General features: G+C 37.2%; 1 protein-coding gene across 5 annotated transcripts in view; it reads right to left on the bottom strand.

Moving 5' to 3' along the window:
- The window catches only part of TTLL11 (tubulin tyrosine ligase like 11), a 253,372-nt gene that overhangs the window by 39,125 nt on the left and 195,275 nt on the right, over positions 1-18,972 (bottom strand). For 4 of the 5 annotated variants that reach the window (XM_020967575.2, XM_020967578.2, XM_078150149.1 and 1 more), the window contains one exon: positions 16,802-16,908. In XM_020967575.2, coding sequence (XP_020823234.1) covers positions 16,802-16,908 — 107 coding nt within the window. Of the gene's footprint in view, positions 1-15,361; positions 16,338-16,801; positions 16,909-18,972 lie in introns of those variants that run through there. The other variant, XM_078150148.1, reaches the window with a different exon arrangement.

The raw sequence follows: 18,972 nt of genomic DNA, 5'->3' as shown, positions 1-18,972 counted from the left end.
TACTGTACTTGCCACTCTCTATGGTATTAGGCTCATAAGATCTATGTAGCCAGTTTTCTCTCCCCCCTTCCCTTTTCAGTTTAAAATTACCTTGTTTAGATCTGCAAGACTCCAAGAAAGTGTGCTTTGGGCAGCTGTTGTTTGGATGCAGTCCATCCTTTGACAAGAGCCTTTCATTTCTACATTTTAATCTATGGCCCAGAAATACAAGTTGCTGTCTTATTAGTTGGCTCTTCACTTCCCAAATATGACTTTGTTTTCTGAATCCTCCAAATTCAATCAGCATAAGTGATAAAAATACCAACTCTACACCCAAGATCGTCAGCTTTTTGCCTAGGATGTCATACTCTTTAGTAAGGCTTTCTAGGTTCCTTTTTGTTGGCATGATTTGTCCCTACATGAGTCATCAGAAGAGGTTATTGGTTGATTGAACTGACAGCGCTCAGAATGTTTTCTGTGATGTCCTAGATACATGTCCCAGGAAGGGTGGCAGATCTATCTTTAACAAACTGGGAGTCACCAACACTGCTACTCATTTCTTCTTCCTATGATTATTATTTTTCAAAGAACACTTCATTCTCTTTCACAACCTAGAGAACTGCACTCCACCAATCATTTCATTTTCTCTTTTAGGGAAAAGGCTTTGTACATATGTAAGCTTTACATTATATAGGCAGAAACACAAACAAAGCACACTTTCTACAGTCACAGTAAAATTTTCCTTGCCCTCCTTACTTGCTTGATCAAAGCAAGTACTACAGTTAGTTGTCTAATTTTTAGCAGTTCTCCTAGCTAATTCTTGTGGCTATCCTGTGACAAACTGTCTATTTGCAGGATATAAGACACAGGATGCAAAGAGTTTGAGATCTGGCACCTTATTTCACCTTGTGACTGATTTCCAAATACTTCCCTCTACTTTCCTAATAACTAGGCTCTCTGGTCTGATGTAAGAAGACAGCCTTAACTTATTTAAGAGATAGAAGCAAAAAAGACAGAAGCACAAACAATAAAAAAGAATTATCTTAGACCTACACTCTGCTTTCATTTTGTTATTGTGCTCTAGAATCTTTCCTCTAATTCCATGTGTGTTAGGTTCCTTGAATACATATGGTATTTATTTAGCAGGAAAACAAACAAAAAAAGATACAAGGACACAAGATAAAAATCCACTGAATATCAGAGTAAGAAAAGATTTTAGAACAGGGGTGGGGAACCTGTGGCCTCGAGGCTGCATGTGGCCCTCTAGATCCTCACGTAGGGCCCTTTGACTGAATCCAACAACACACAACAACTCGAGGCCTGGTCTCAAGGCGACAAGCTCCCCACCCCTGCTTTAGAATATAAAACGTTAGATCTAGAAGAGACCTTAGATGAAAGAGGATACTTTAAAACATAGGATGTTAGAATACAATGTTAGATGATATAACAGATTTTTAGAGAATTGGAAGAAAACTTATAGAATATATGTGTGTGTGTGTGTGTACATATAGAGAGAGCATTACATAAATAATATTGTTTGGAAGATAGATCCCTGAGTTTTATAGTCATTGTTTTCCTTCAAGGCCCAACACAAGTGCCACTGTGCCCATAAAGCCTCCCCTGTTATCCCTAGTTGTTGCTGTTCTTCCTCCCCTCAAATTTTGAGAGCTACGAAAGACACATGGAGACTGATGAGAACAAAGAGCTTGGAATGAGCGAGGAAGCTTCAGGTTCTTTTAAAGAGGATTCCAAGAGCCTAGATACCAACATGACAACAGGTAGCTATTTGTCACAGGCAGGACCCTTTTCCAACTAGCCCACAATGATTCAACTGAACTAACATTTATTAAGTGCCTCTTATGTGCATGTCGGTTCAATCTCCTCATAGGTAGCTATCATTATATATACTGTATGGCCATGGATGAAGGATGGAAATTTCCTCCTAGGATGTCTGTTTCCTGTCTGTGAAATGAAGGAGTTGTAGATTGCTACCTAAGGTCTAGATGGTCTCTCAGGTCACTGTCTGGCTCAAAATTTCTGGATTTTAATTTTTTTTTTCTGTTCCAAGGTCCTGTTCTAGCTCTCACATTCTATATTGAGTATTTTAACTGCGAGTACTGGTCTACTGCCAGACTCTACTTGATAGATGAGACTCTACATTCGACCCCTGACTGACTTGCCTATGTTCCATCCATGTACTATGTTCCTGTGTACTTAATACTGGTTTAGTCAGCTTTATTTAGGCAAGGAATGCAATGCTTTCCTGATTTATAATCAGTTCAGCAAATTTAATCTAACTCAGGTATGCAAAGTTAGCAAGTTTTCCTAATCACAATGTCCTTGTGATCAGTAAGGGGTGGGGGGAGAAAGAGGTGTTATACACTGACTTCCCCTCCCACCCAAGTCCCTGTGAGTCTGCCCAGCAAGAACAAGAAGACACAAAGCAGAGACCCAGAGCTCTGTGCCCTTGGCCAGGGTCAGAATCCCACCGTATACCCACACTATCACCTTGTGCTTACCCATGAGACCAAAGAGCTGGCGAGCTATACATATGTATGCTTGTAATAAACTGCTTCACTTGTTATCATCTGAGCCCTTATGCTCCTTTTCAGAGCCTCATCCATGATCTCACATTAACATTTTATGTTCTAAAATTCTGTCTAGCTCTAACATTCTTTAGTCTAAGTTCTAAGGTCCCTTCTGGCTCTAACAGTCTATGCTTCATGCTTTAAAACTCTACATCCTATAATTCTAAGATAGCTTCAAGGCTGAAAAATGTAACTGGCAATAGCATATTCTTTAAAGTCTCTTTATAGATAGCAGCCATGTATTATATTTTTTTTTGAAATGATTTTTATTTTGTTAAATGTTTTCCAATTTTTGACAATCATTTTTTAAAAATTTGGAGTTCCAAATGCTCCTTCATTTCTGTCCCTCTCCCTTTTTTTGAGAAGACAAGCACTCCAATTTAGATTATATGAGTGAGGTCATGCAAAACATATTTGCATATCATCTATGTTGCAGAAGAAAACACAAAGAAGATTAAAAAAAGAAAAACTATGTTTCAATCTGCCTTCAAAGTTCATCAGTTCTCTCTCTGGAGGTGGATATTATTTTTCATCATGGGTCCTTTGGAACTGTCTTGGATTATTGTCTTGATCAGAACAGCTAAGTCTTCACAGTTGATCATCCTCACAACATGGCTATTACTGTGTACAATGTTCTCCTGGTTCTGCTCACTTCACTCTGAATGAGTTCATATGAATCTTCCCAGGTTTTTCTGAAACCATCCTGCTCATCATTTCTTTAAGCACAGTCATATCCCTTCACAATTATAGACAGAATACAACTTGTTCAGCCATTCCCCAATTGATGAGTATCCCTTTGATTTCTAATTCTTTGCCATCTCAAAAAGAGCTGCAATAAATATTTTTGTACAAACAGGTCTTTTTCTCTTTGATCTCTTTGGGATACAGAGCTAGTAGTGATATTGGTGGGTCAAAGAATATACATAGTTTTATAGCCCTTTGGATGTAGTTCCAAGTTGTTCTCCAGAACAGTTGGACTAGTTCACAACTCTACCAAAAAGTGCGTTAGTGTCCCAATTTCCCCACATTACATCCAGCATTTATCATTTTCCTTTTCTGTCATGTTAATCATTCTGATAGATATAAGGTGGTACCTCAGAGTTATTTTAATTTGCATTTATATAATAGTAATTTAGAGCATTTTTAGACTATTTTTTCATGTGATTACTGGTATCTTTGATTTCTTCTCCTAAAAGCTGCCTCCGCATATCCTTTGACCATTTGTCAATTGGGGAAAGGCTCTTATTTTTATAAATTTGGCTAAGTTCCCTATATATTTAAGAAATGAAACCCATATCAACTTGTTGCTATTCCCCCCCCCCCAGTTTCCTGTTTTCCTTCTAATTTTGGCTGCATTTGTTTTGTGTATGCAAATGCTTTTTAATTTTGTGTGGTCAAAATAATCTATTTTACTTCCTTTCATCTCCTATTCTTGTTTGGTCATAAACTTTTTCCTTATCCGTAGATCTGACAGGTGTATTTTTCCATGCTCCTCTAATTTATTTATAATATTACACTTTATGTCTAAATCATTTATCCATTTTGACCTTATCTTGGTATGTGCTGTGAGATGTAGGTCTATGCTTAGTTTCTGGCAAACTGCTTTCCAGTTTTCCCAGCAATTTTTGTTACATATTGAATTCTTACCCCCAAAGCTTGGATCTTCAGGTTTATCAAACACTAGATCACTATGGTCATTTAGTATTGTGTATGATATACCTAATCTATTCCACTGATCCACCACTCTATTTGTTAGCCAGTATCAGATTGCTTTGATGATTACAGCTTTGTAATAAAGTTTGAAATCTGGAACTGCTAGACCACCTTAATTTTTTTTCATTGATTCTCTTAATATTCTTTTTTTTGGGGGGGTGGGGTTAGGCAATGGGGTTAAGTGACTTGACCAGGGTCACACAGCTAGTAAGTGTTATATCCTGAATCCAGGGCCAGTCCTCTATCCATTGCATCACCTAGCTGCCCCTTTCTTAATATTCTTAACCTTTGGTTTTTGTAAATGAATTTTATTACCATTTTTTCTAGCTCTGTAATTCTTTGGTAGTTTATTGTATGGCACTAAGTAAGTAAATTAACATAGGTAGAATTGTTATTTTTATCATATTGATTGGCTTATCCATGAGCAATTAATATTTTTCCAACTGTTTAGAGCTGTCTTTATTGGTGTGAAGTCTTTTGTAGTTGTATTCATATAATCCTGGGTTTGTCTTAGCAGGTAAACTCTGATGTGTTTTATATTATCTGTAGTTATTTTAAATGTAATTTCTCTTTCTATTTCTTCCTGCTGGGTTTGTATATAGAAATGCTGATGATTTATTTTGTTTTATCTCATATCCTGCAACTTTGCTGAAGCTGTTAATTATTTCAAATAGTTTTATAGTTGATTCTTTAGGGTTCTTTCATATCATCTGCAAAGAGTGATAGGTTTTTTTTCTCCCTCATTGTCTATTTTTATTCCTTAAACTTATTTTTCTTATCTTATTGCTATTACTAGCATTTCTAGTATAATATTGAATAATGGCAGTAATAATGGACATTCTTGATTCACTCCTAATCTTATGAAGACTTCAGATTTTTCCCCATTACAGATAATCTTTGCTCTTGGTTTTAGATAGATACCAATTATTTTTTTTTAAAAAGGTTCCATTGATTCCTATGCTTTCTACTGTTTTTAATAGGAATGGGTGTTGCATTTTGTCGAAGGCTTTTTCTACATCTATTGATATAATCATGTGATTTTTGATTAATATGGTCAATTATGCTGATAGTTTTCCTAATATTAAACCAGTCCTACATTCTTGGTATAAATACCACTTGGTCATAGTGTATTATATTTGTGATATATTATTATAATCTCCTGGCAAGTATTTTATTAAATTTTTTTTGCATTGATATTCATTGAGGAAATTCATCTACAGTTTTTTTCCTTTATTTTTTTCTCTCCCTGGTTTAGGTATTAAAATGATATTTGTGTCATAAAAGGCATTTGGTAGGACTCCTTCTTTACTAATTTTTTCAAACGGTTTATGTGGTATCGGGATTAATTGTTCTTTAAATGTTTGGTAGAATTCATTTGTGAATCCATCTGATCTTGGGGATTTTTTCTTGGGGAGCTCAATTATGGCTTATTTAACTTCTTTTTATAAAACAGGGCTATTTAAGTATTATATTTCCCCTTCTGCTAATCTGGGCAGCTTATATTTTTGTAAATTATTCATCTCTTTCACTTTGTCAGCTTTAAAGGCATAGAATTGGGCAAAATTCATCTTCATTGGTAGCATATTCACCCTTTTCATTTTTGATACTAGGAATTTGGTTTTCTTCTTTCTTTTTTAAATCAAACAATGGGTAATCTATTTTATTTTTCTTCATAAAACCAGCTTCTAGTTTTATTTCTCAGTTCAATGTTTTTGTTTTTACTTTCACTTTTATTAATCTCTCTTTTGATTTTTAGGATTTTCGTTTTGTTCAATCGAGGATTAAAAATTTTTCTTCTAGTTTTTTTTTACTTGCATGTTCAATTCATTGATCTGTTCTTTCTCTCTTTTACTGATGTACACATTTAGAGATACTAATTTTCCCCTAAGTACTGTTTTGACTAAACCCCACAATTTTTGGAATGTTGTCTTGTCATTCTCTTTAATGAAATTATTGATTGTTTCTATGATTTGGTCTCTGAGCCATTCATTCTTTAGGCTTAGTTTCCAATTAGCTTTTAACCTATGCTTCCATGGCCCTTTATTAAATGTAATTTTATTGCATTATGGTCTTAAAAGGGCACATTTAATATTTCTAATTTTCTACATTTGGTTATGAGATTTTTATGCCTTTATACATGGTCAATTTTTGTCAAGGTGCCATATACAGCTGAGAAAAAGGCATACTCCTTTCTACTCACATTCAGTTTTCTCCAGAGGTCTATCATACCTAATTTTTCTAAGATTCTATTCATTACCTTGATTTCTTTCTTATTTATTTTGTGGCTAGATTTATCCAGCTCTGAGAGGGGAAAATTGAGATCTCCTACTAGTATGATTTTACTCTCTATTTCCTCCTATAATTCATTTAATTTTTCCTTTAAGAATCTGGATGCTATGCCATTTGGTGCATATGCATTTAATTTTGATATCACTTTCTTGTCTATGGTATTTTTTTTAGCAAGATGTAGTTTCCTGGCTTATCCTTTTTAATTAGGTCTATTGTTGCTTTTGCTTTGTCTGAGATTACAATTGCTACTACTGCCTTTTTTTTTAACTTCAGCTGAAGCACAATAGATTCTGCTCCAGCCCCTTATTTTAACTGTGTGTCTCCGTATTTTGAGTGTGTTTCTTGGAAACACTCCACTATTGGATTCCGGTTTCTAATCCATTCTGCTATCCACTTCCATTTTATGAGTGAATTCATCCTATTCACATTCATAGTTATGACTACTAAATGTGCATTACTCTCCATTTTATTTTCTTTTGTTTATCCTTCTCTCTCTCTTGATCCTGTCCCACCTCTAAAGTCTATTTTGCTTCTGACCACTGCTTTCCCTTTTATCACTCCCTTTTCTCTTATATCCTTACCCTTCTACTTTCCTGTTGGGTAAGATAGATTTTTATTGTCAATTAGGTATGTATACATATTTCCCCTTTTTGAACATATTTAGATGTGAGTGAGGTTCAAGGGTTGCCTGCCACCCCCCATTTTAACCTTCACTTTAAAAGCTCTTCCTTGCACACTTCTTTTATGCGAGATAATTTTACCCATTCTTCCTCCCAGGTCATTACTCTTTCTTGCCTATTCATTTTTTTTTAACATCATCCCAACTTAATTGAGTCACTCCCACACTCTTTTTCTATGTAAAATCCTTCTAACTTCCCTAATAATGATAAAGTTCTTAGGAAATACATGTATCATCTTCCCCTATATAGAGGTATATAGTTTAACTTTATTTAAGTCCCTTATGATTTCTCTTTCATTTTTATCTATTTGAAAATCAAATTTTCTATTCAGCTCTGGTCTTTTCATCAGGAATGCTTGAAAGTCCTCTATTATATTAAACATTCATTTTTCCCCTTGAAGGCTTATACTCAATTGTGCTTAGTTGTAATCCCAGTTCTTTTGCCTTCCAGAATATTATATTCTAAGCCCTCTGCTCCTTGAATGTGGTAGATACTAAATCTTGTGGGATCCTGATTGTGGCTCCATATTTGAATAGTTTCTTTCTTGCCGCTTGAAGTATTTTCTCTTTGAACTGGGGGCTCTGGCATTTGGCTATAATATTCCTATGAGTTTTCATTTTGGGATCTCTTTCAGGTAGTGATCACCAGATTCTTTCAATTTCTATTTTGCCCTTTGGTAATAGGATATTGGGGCAGTTTTTCTTGATAATTTGTTGAAATGTGATATCTAGTTTCTTTCATCACAGCTTTTGGGCAATCCAATAATTCAAATTATCTTTCCTCAATCTATTTTCCAGATCAGTTTTTTTCCCCCAATGATATATTTCACATTTTCTTCTATTTTTTTCATTCTTTTGACTTTGTTTTATTGTTTCTTGATGTCTCATGAAGTCATTAGCTTCCACTTACTGAATTCTAATTTTTAAGGAATTATTTTCTTCAGTGAGCTTTTGTACCTCTTTTTCCATTTGGCCAATTCTGCTTTTTAAGGAGTTATTTTCATCAGTGACTTTTTGCACCACTTTTTCCATTTGGTTAATTCTTTCTGTTTGCAATTGGGGTTAAGTGACTTCCCCAGGGTCACACAGCTAGTAAATGTCAAGTGTCTGAGGCTAAATTTGAACTTGGATCCTGACTCCTGGGCTGGTGCTCCATCTACTACACCACCTAGCTGCCCCAATTCTTTCTCTTTTTTTTGGCTAAACAATGGGGTTAAGTGACTTCCCCATGGTCACACAGCTAGTAAGTGTTATGTGTCTGAGGCCAGATTTGAACTCAGGTCCTCCTGAATCCAGGGCTGGTGCTCCATCCACTGCGCCACCTAGCTGCCCCCATTTTTTTAAGGTGTTATTTTCTTCAGTATTTATTTGTGTCTCTTTTACCAAGGTATTGTCTTTCTGTAATTTTCTTCCTTTGTTTTAATTTCTTTACCTAATTTTTCCTCTACTCTGATTTTGGAAATTATTTTTTAGCTCTTCCAGGAATTCTTGTAGGGCTTGTGCCCAATCCACATTTTTTTCCTTTCCTTTCAGGCTTTGCTGGTAGCTGTTTTGGCTTTATTGTCTTCTTCTGAATTTGTGTCTTGATCTTCCCTGTCACCACAGTAGCTTTTCATGGTTAGATTCCTTTTTGTTGTTTACTCCTTTTCCCACCCTATTTCTTGATTCTTGGGCTCTGTTCCCAGCATGAGGTGGGGAGGGGCTGTGTCTCACACTTCAGGCTTTTTCACACTTCTGTTTTTAGAGCTGGAAGTTTTCAGTACTTCTGTGGTGGTGTGTTCCATGGAGTAGTGTAGTCATTGCTCTCTCAGTCTGCATTCTGGTCCTTACCCAGGAAAGGTCTCTGATCCTGTGGGATTGTGACTGATACTGCTCCTCAGGGCACCTCTTCCCTTGGTACTGGAAATGATGGTGCCCCCTCAGGGTCCCTGATCCCTTGGGGCCAGAAGTGATACTGCCCCTCAGGGCTTCTACTACCTCTTAACTGAAAGTGCTCCTCTCTACCCTTGAACTATGACCCAGAAGTAGATATTGGCAATGGAATCACCAAACAATTCCAGCACAGAGATAACCTGTAATCTCTTTCTGACCACTTGCCAGGCCCCCTTATCATCTCTGGCTTGAGAGTTCACAAAGTTGCTGCTGCTTCTGCCACCACCACTTAGTCTCACCACTGGTATTTGACCCCTGTGGGCGCCAGGCCAGCCTCCTCCCCTGTGTCACATATTTCTCTTTCTGACCTCTTACATTGTTTTGGGCTGGAAGAATGTCTCACTCTGACCTTTTGTTGGCTCTGCCACTCCAGAATTCAATTCGAGTCATTATTTTAAAGCTGTGTAGAGGGGAATATTGGAAGAACTCGGTGAGTGCTTCTCTACTCTGCCATTTTGGCTCTACTCCTGGAAGTTGACTACAGCTATGTATTTTAAAGGAGATGGTATATGCACACAAACACACACGTGTGCGCGCACATGCACACGCACACACACGTAAGTATATGTGACTCAACTAAAAACTTAAAATTGAAATGTTTTTGAACATTTCATTCAATACATTGTTTGCCAAATACATTTCAACATGGTTTCATGCCAGATGAAGAAAACACATAAAAGTTGGGTAGTTTGCCTAAGCATATGTAGTAAATCAGAAAGGGAAACAAAAACAGAACCTAGTTGTTGATCAAATAGCTTGTAGTCAATGTGGATCCAAATTATAACATAATAGTCAGCTGGCTGTGACATTAGTAATTATAAGAAGTAGATGGAAAGTCACTATCCAATAATATGTGCTTATTGAATTGGCAAAAAGTTTGGAAATAGGACTAATAATCTGGATAATTAGGGGGAAATCTTTCTTTAAATTGTACTAATTAATTGTGTGAGTGAAACTAAGTTCACCAAATCAAAGGAAGTCCACACTTTCTGTTGTTGTTGTTCTGCATGTTACCTCTCTGTTCATTCATCCTCTCTTTAGAAAGACTTTGACATCACTCTCTAATATAGAATCAACGTACAGAGATCTTTAATCTTTTTTTGTGTCACGGACCCCTCTGGCAGTCTAGTGAAAAGTGTGGACCTCTTCTTAGAATACTGTTTTTAAATGCATAAAATAAAATAGATAAGAGTACAAGGGAAAACAACTATGACTGAAACAGTTATCAAAATTTTTTTTTAAAAGTTCACAGACCCTAGGTTAAGAACCCCTTTTCTAGATGGCCCCTTCAATGTCTAACATCCTAGATTCTATAGTCCAACATTCCATGTTCCAAAGTCCCCTCCGGCTCTGAATATTACTCTATATTATATGATCTAACAGTCTGTGGTATAAGGTCCTTTCTGGCTCTAATGTTACATGATTCTAAGAACTTGTGAATTCAGTGACATCTCTTTCCCATGGGTCTATTTTACAAGATAATACAAATTTGAGGGGAGAGTTTTTTGTAATTGTAGTTTAAGGGCTCAGAACATCAACATTCCTTTACTGAACACAACTTACATTCTTCATAGGCAATACTTCATCTTTATTTCTTTCCCCAAACTTTGGCAGTCTTAGGAGTCAAGATTTGTGATGTAGACAAGAATGCCTCAGAAAGGAATGCTACATAGTAGACAGACTTATGAGTAACAACATCACGCTTGGTCACTCGAAGCAAAGATTAGAGGGTTGAGGGTGTACCCATAGAGCATATTGCTACTTATCTCACAGGGTTTCTGTGGGGAAAGTGATTTGTAAACATTAAAGTACTAAAGAAAAAGTTATTTTTATTCTTATACTTCTCACATCTGAAGTACACTTCTCTATGGGTTACTACAAGGGTACTTCAGGCTGTCTTTAGAATATCAAGAAGTTTAAATCAAAATCTTCAACTGTTATCCAGTGGTCTGCTGTGCAGAACATGATGTTTTTGCATTGTGCCCAGTAAACAGAATGCTGTATCTCTTAATTATTCTCTTGAGAAGTCCAGAAGTTGGAAAATCCCTGAAAATCTAATTATTGCCTAATTATGATAATAGTTATAATAATGGCTTACATATATATTCATGTATATGCTTTATAAAAGTATTTATATTATAGGATCATAGTCAGAGCTAGATCTTAAGACATCAATTAGATCAGCCTTCCTGTCACTCCATGTCCCCCTCTCCCATTTTATTTTAAGCCTAGAGAGGTTAAATGCTTTGCTCAATGCCACCCATGCCTCAAGCCGCACAGCTGACCCAAGGCCTCTGCTTCCAAAGCCAGCACTCTTACCAACACATACCTCACAACAGCCTTGTAAATTATGGAGTGCAATTCTTACCATCCCTATTTCATAAAAGAAATAGGATATCAGAAAGATGATGTTGCCCAACATTTCCCAGCTATTCAATGGTGGACTCAGGATTCCAAAACAGCTCTTTTGACTGACTCTAGGTGTTTGCTCTGTGGGTACAGTTTCTGAACCAAGAGAACATAGATTCTCCTCAAAGAGATGCATCTCCCTGGTGAAATGTATCCTCTCTATGAGATGCTCGTGTAAGAACTGCATCAGCACTGATAATTAGATGTGTTTATTTGATGATGTGTAGTCAAGGGCTTTGAATCCCTGGTTTATTTAATAATGTCCTCATTTGGATTTTTTTATTTTGACTGGAAATTAAAATCTCATCATATCCATTTTTAAAACATAAAAAAATTACAATTACATTGGCATACCAGAGTGTATAGGATTACATGTTACTAAATTTCATCAGGATGCAAAGTACTTATTAGTATTCTAACAGAAAATAAGTGAGGATATTGTTAAATGGCATATTTTCCAAGTGTGTCATTTTGTGTATTTGCTTGCCTTTTAAATATCTCCTTTCCATAACCTAGATGTTATTCAATTATCTGCGTCTCCCCAGGCAAGTTTATTTCATTCAAACAGGTATCAAACATTAGGGGCCTATTACCTAATATTACCAATATTAATACTTAGAGATCAGTATTTAGGGTTGATTGAAGTTCTGGGTTGTTATTAAGAAGAGAACATGCATGCTAGGTGTGATGGCACATGTCTGCAATCCCTGCTACTGGGAAGGTTGAGGCTGGTGGATTTCTTGAGCTCAAGAGTTCTGAGCTACAGTGTGCTAAGCTCACTGAATGTCCACACGAAGTCTGGCACCAGTATAACAAACTCCAAGAGCAGGGAACCACTAGGTTGCTAAGGAGGGTCAAACTGGCCCAGGTTGAAAATAGAACAGGTCAGAAAGGCTGTGAGTGACCACGCATTTCCAGCCATGGTAAGATAGGGAGCTATGAGCATCATTAGCACTTCAAAACTATGTAAAGTGTTGGAAAATAGGTAAACTTACAGTAGTTTTGATGTGATGCTTAGGATCATAGAATTGTAGAATCTTAGAGCTGGAAAAGAACTTACAATACAGAATGCTAGAGCTGGAAGAATTCTTAGAGCATAAATGTTAGCACATAGGGCATGAGAGCTAGAACACAGAATATTAGAACACAAACAGAGCTGGAAGGAAACTTAGAATATATATGGTCAGGACTGAAATATACTTTAGAAATACTAGAATCTAGACTGTTGGAAGCATCTTCAGAGGCCATCTACAGAGGACCAACTCTTCCTTGAAGCATGAATGTACTTTACAACATCCTTGAGAAGTGATAATCCAGCTTTCACTTGAAAACCTTCAATGAAGGGGAAGCTAATTCTCATGAGGCAGTCAATTAAAGTGTTGGACATCGCTAATTACCAAATATATTGAAAAATTGAGGGTAAGAAAATCAAATGATTTAGATGAGAAAATTTCTATTATAAACAATTTCCTCTACAAAATATCCTTGAAGCCATTCCTTAAAGCAGATGGTCTTAAGGGAAAATCCTTCCTACTTATCCATTGTTCAGATGCATTGTTATCATTTGAAGAAATCATTGAATAAACAGTTGTCAGAAGATGTGGGTTCTGATCCTGGTGTTGCCATTGCTTAGCCCTGTCATGTTAAGCGAGTCACTTTACCCCTCTAGGTCCTCTAGTGGGGTGCAGGGGATAGTGTGCTGGGCCTGGAGTGAAGAAGATTCATCTTCCTGAGTTGGAATCTGGCCTCTGACACTTAATAGCTGTGTGACCTTGGGCAAGTCTTTTAACCCTGTTTGTCTCAGTTTCCTCATCTGTAAAATGAGCTGGAGAAGGAAATGGCAAACTGCTGCAGAATCTTTGCCAAGAAAATTCCAAATGGGGTCACAAAGAGCTGGATGAAGCTGAAAAAAATGACTGAACAACAAAATTACTCCCCCAAGACTCAATTTCATCATCTATCAAATGGAGGTAATATTTGCCCAGTTTACTATTCCCCACAAAGATCGTGATAAGACTCAAATTAAATAATGGACATGAAAGTACTTTGAAAACCATCAAATTCCTTATAAACACAAGATTGTTAGTACTGTAATCTGACCCCTGAGAGTCTGAAGATGAGACTATGGCTTTCCATTGACCCTAATTAAGGACAGCCATCCCAGAGACAGACACTGAGACAGAGGGGAAAGACAGTGAATACTAAAGTACTGGGCTCGGAGTCAGGAAGACTCAAGTTTAAATCCTGTCGTAGACACTTACTGGTTATGTAACTCTGGCTAAATTGTTTAACTTTTCTGGGGCTCAGTTTCCTTTCTGTAAAATAAGGGCATTGCTCTTGATGGCCTTGAAGTCCTTTTTAGCATTAAATGTATGATCCTATGACCTTTGGACTTGGAGTCAGCAGAGCTAGGATCTAGTTCTAGCCCGGCCACTAACTCTACTTATTACCTTGGGTCACTTCTCTTTTCTTAGGGTCAGCATTCTTATCTATAAAATAAAGGGGTTTGTTAGACTAAATGGTAAAAGCTCTGATATTTTATGATTCTATGTTCTAAGAACTCTTTGAGTTCGCTATACTCTATGACTGGACTACTTGATGGCAGGGACTGTCTTTTGCCTTTTTTTTTTTCAAGATCCCCAACACTTAGCACAGTGCACGGCACATAGTAGGCCCTTAATACTATGTTCCTTTCTACCTCTAGCAGTATTCTATTCCTAAGCTTCAACATCACTCTTCTCAGGGAACATGAAAACCAGATTTCCACTACTACCAGTAACTCCTTTGTCTTCCATTTCAGAGGAGTTAAATGCTTTCTCGCTTCATTTCATAACCACAGGAAAGCAAAATGGTTGAAGTTTGTATTAGTACACTGGCCGCAAAGTCAGTAGTACCCAAGGAAGGTTCCCTGACTTTGGCCTAAGAGAGTTCTTCACATTTTTTTGGTCTCATCTGACACTTAGAGACTGTAGTTACCAGCTATGCTGCAGATACCCATCCAGAAACAAATTTTCCCTGTAGTCATCTAACGTGGAGATAATAACTTGGCTGGCTCCCAAGTGATGTCTTTCCATGAAGGTCTCAGAGCTTTATTATGAGTCTTCTCAGTAAAGTAAGGTTTGCTGAATTCAAATGTTCAGAGCTCAGCTCTGCTTATTGACAGCCTACTCCTCTTTCAAGGCCCATCCCAAATGCTACCTCTTCTATGAAGTCTTACTTAATTTTTCCCTCATATGATCTCATAGCATTTTGCATTCTTTTTATATACTCCAAATTCTAGTCATTATCCTAGAATAAAATTAAAATCAAATTTTTATTTATGATATTTCTCTTTCTACATGTTTTATCAATCTTACTAGATAACAATTTTTATAGGATAGACACCGAGGATTGTTGGAATTTGTAAGTATGTTGAATATATTAAATGCTGAATCAGTGTTTGCTGAATGAATGAATGAATTTTTGAAATGAATGAATGCTCTCGGAAAAGTATGGTAGTAGGGTGTGGTGGCATACTGTAGTTTGGAGTCAGACAACCTGGGTTAGAATCTTGGTTGTAATATTTACTGTTTGTGTGACTGTCAACAAATTACTTTACCTCTCTTGTCCTAAGTTTCCTTATTTGTAGAATGGGGATGATCATAGTACTTCTACTCCGTACCTCACAGGAATGTTGAGCTACCTTATTTACAGCCCGTGATCCTGCTTGTCAGAATGTGCTAAAAAATAAGTACTTTCTTCATTTCCTCATCTGGGTCAGCAAAAGTGAAAATACACCAGCAGACCCTGCTAAAAAACTCACCCCAGGAAAACATATCCTGGATAGCACCTACTACAGAGCAATTTAAGATGCAACCAGAACTTGAAAAGCTAATCCTGAATGAACAATGGGCCAGATGGTAACGTTGGTGGGAAGCAATAAACATGATAAATAGCTTCCTCCTGCAGCTCCTGATCAATTTCAATATTTAATAATTCCACTCTGTTCCCCTTCCCCCTCATCCTGGCCTTTCCCCATTGCAGAATCCAGCTACCATCTGTATTCAGCTCTGAAGCCAAACGCTTCTTTGGCTTTTATGAAGGCATCAGCAGAAATTTCAGTGTGTGATTGTGACACAAGAGCTCTAAGTCCTCAAATGATAATTAATCAGGATACTTACCCTGAAGGAGCTGGATCTCAAGTCTCTCTCCCTACTGCCAATGCAAAGACTGTAAGCTAGCTGCCAACTGCAGCCTTGTGATAGAGGCTCTCACCTTGTCGAGCCAATGAATTGCATTATTCAGTGAATCTGGCTGTTGTTTCAAAAGCAAAAATAAGAGCAGGGGGATGAATTGGGTAATCGCTGTTACTCTAGGGCCAATGAGCAGGTTTAGCAACTGAATTTTCAACTGCGCTCATTGTTAAAAAACCAAAGCTACCAGCTCTCCTCCCACTGAGCGGAGTAATGTTAGTAGTGATAGCTGTCAGGGGACAACAACAATGAAGGGCAGGCATTAATAGGAGACAAACACTACGATTTCCTAGGAAGAAAGAATTTTGTGGGATGGGCATGTTAATAGCCACAATGAGATGTGAAGGTAGTTGCTGTTTCCCACCAAGAGATATCCCACTTGGTGGAAGAGATGAGGGAGAACGTTTCTGAAACTCTGTTCTCTGTTGGCTATGGTCATGATGACCGTTCCACTGTTTTCACTCTGAAATATTGTGGTTGATGTTCATCTTTTCTGCTCAGAAGTAAAGATTAGACCTGTAAAGGAAATTTTCAATAAGGCATTTCCTGGCTTTTATGCAGCTCATGTGGAGATATTTAGACATGGTCTGAGATTGTTAAAAACAGACTTCTTTATGGTAGGCCTTGGTATTAAGACTAGTACTAAAAAACTCCTAAGTGCCTCTCTGAATTTATAGCACAAAAGGGGTCACTAACTCTTGCCTATTTATAGGGTCTGTTCTGCTAATGGAAATGTAAGGGATGCAAAGAACCCAGCAGGGTCTTTACTTCTTGAGGGTCACTTTTTGCGTCATGAAAGTTAATCTTCATCCTGTCTGCTATCCCTTAGAAACAGAAATAACAGAATTCCCCTTAGAAACTATTTTCTCCCTTTATCTTTGGTTGAGGTTTTCCCTGCAAAAGCAAGCATCCCTAGAAAGGAGAGAGCTCCCTTATTTGGTATTCCAGTTAATGAAAGAGAATTTTAAAAAATGGATTACCTGATTCCTTCTGTTCAAGGCCCATGGAGTTCCACCTTCTTGTTATGTCAATATACAGAATATCTACAGATGCCATTGAGAAGGTGCTGCTACTGAGTTTGCAGTTCCTGTGCAGATATTTAGGAGATATGTTATTATAGGGGTGATCCAAGCAAGAACAGTGATAAGCTGAAAGCAGCCATATCAACATTATCATTAATGCCATCATTATCAATACTATCATTATTACAAGCAATAGCACCATCACCACTATTATCCTCATAAACACCATCTTCACCACCAACACCATTACCACCATCAACATCATTATAATTATCATTACAATACATCTCCTTCATCATCAACATAATACTCACATCATGATCATCATTACCATCATCACCACCATCATCACCTTCCCCCAAAATTCTCTTCTAATGACATATCATGGTGTGAAGGTGTTCTTGAAGGTCATTCCAGTATAACACAAGATCCAATATATTCTAGAAAGCTGGACAGGACTTGAATACAGTCCCCAGGACCAGCCTAAGACTCTGCCATATTAGCTGTATGACCTTGGGGAACTTATTTTTCCTCTCTGAGCTTCAGTTTACTCTCTGTAAAAGGGAGGATTGGATTAGGTGATCTATAAGAGCCCTGTGGTTTCTGTGAGATTTCTGTAGATTTTTTTAATACCATGTACCCTTTTATGCATGCAACTTTTATACTCCTGGTGATGGGGTGATGGATTGGTCAATTCATTCATTCATAAAAATATTTATTTAGTTCCTTTTCTGTGTAGAAGACTGTTGGGTGTTGGAATTTACAGTTAAGGAGGAGAAGAGAGAATACAGATGACTAATATACAATATTGCATGACAAATACATCATATAAGTATAAAGCAAGTGTTATGTATAGTACCTACCTAACAGGATTATTGTGATGGACAAACCTCTGTGTGTGTGTGTGTGTATGTGTACACACACACATATATGTGTATGTATACATATGTGCACATACACAAGTAATATATATATATATGCATATGTGTATATGCACGTTTTGCAAAACTCAAGGCATTATGTCAATGTAAGCTGTTATTACTAACTTCTGGAGGGAGGAGGGGAATCAGACAGAGAAGACTTCCTGGAGGTAGAGATTAAATATTATAATTATGGAAGCATATACTGCCAACTGCTTAAACTTTAACATTGAAGCCAGAGAGTTCTCTATGCCTAGAGATAAAGGCTAAATAAGGATAAAACTCTACTCTTCTCTGTTCACTATCCCTTTCACTAATAGATGTGTTTTGTGAAGATGTTGATTGATTTAACCAATTTGTCTGTTTGTCCCCATACATCTGTCCACATCACTTAAGACTATCAGGTCTTCGAGGAAAAACATTTCTTTTCAACAGATGTGCCCATGTCTTCACTGTTCATCTGCCTTGGTTTCTATACTGATTAGTCTCGGGGAGGCAGAAGAAAAGACAAATCCCAAAGCTCGAGGCATAGAACACTCCCTGGGTCTGATGTTAAAGTTGAGGCAGCTGACGGTATATGCTTAGATGATCAAATGATAACAGTGTATCATTTGCATAGACTGAAGACATTATTGCTGTCCAAAAGCAATTTCAGGTTTAAAATGCTCCACAAATGAGTCCCAGGAGCCAATTTTACATACGGGAGTGTTCAAGGCTTTTGAGTTTCTCCAATCCTTCAATCTGTCATCTAAGGATTTTTATATAAGCAAGAAAATCCACTATATTCCCCTAAACACTCAGCAGTGAGCTGAGCAGATAGCCCCTTATTCTCCTCTTGGGTTCATGAAGGAGTTTTTGGAGATGATTGTTGTTATGGGATTGGCATTATAAAAGCTATTTGAAAAGGACCTGAATAGGCAGACGTCCTAAGGACTCAAAAGAGCACACAGGGGTTTAGTGACCTCTCTCTTAAGCTCTAGATCTGGCAGATATCACATTTTGGGGTCTTAGTTTTCTCATCTGTAAAATGAGAAGATAGAATTAAATAGAATCCAAGGTGATATTCTTGCTCCTAGTTCCTTTGTCTTAGTGGTGCCTCAAATTTAACATTCTAAAACCAAATGCCTTATCTCCTCTTCTAAATCTGTATTTAACAGCCTGGTCCCTAATAAGCCCTTAATAAATGTTTTGATTTGATCTCACTGCCTT

The sequence above is a fragment of the Phascolarctos cinereus genome, unplaced genomic scaffold (assembly GCF_003287225.1).
Source record: "Phascolarctos cinereus isolate Bilbo 61053 unplaced genomic scaffold, phaCin_HiC Scaffold_2;HRSCAF=192, whole genome shotgun sequence".
In the NCBI taxonomy this organism is placed as follows: Eukaryota; Metazoa; Chordata; class Mammalia; order Diprotodontia; family Phascolarctidae; genus Phascolarctos; species Phascolarctos cinereus.
Note: the sequence above shows the minus strand (reverse complement) of the source record. Positions and strands in the feature narration are given on the sequence as shown.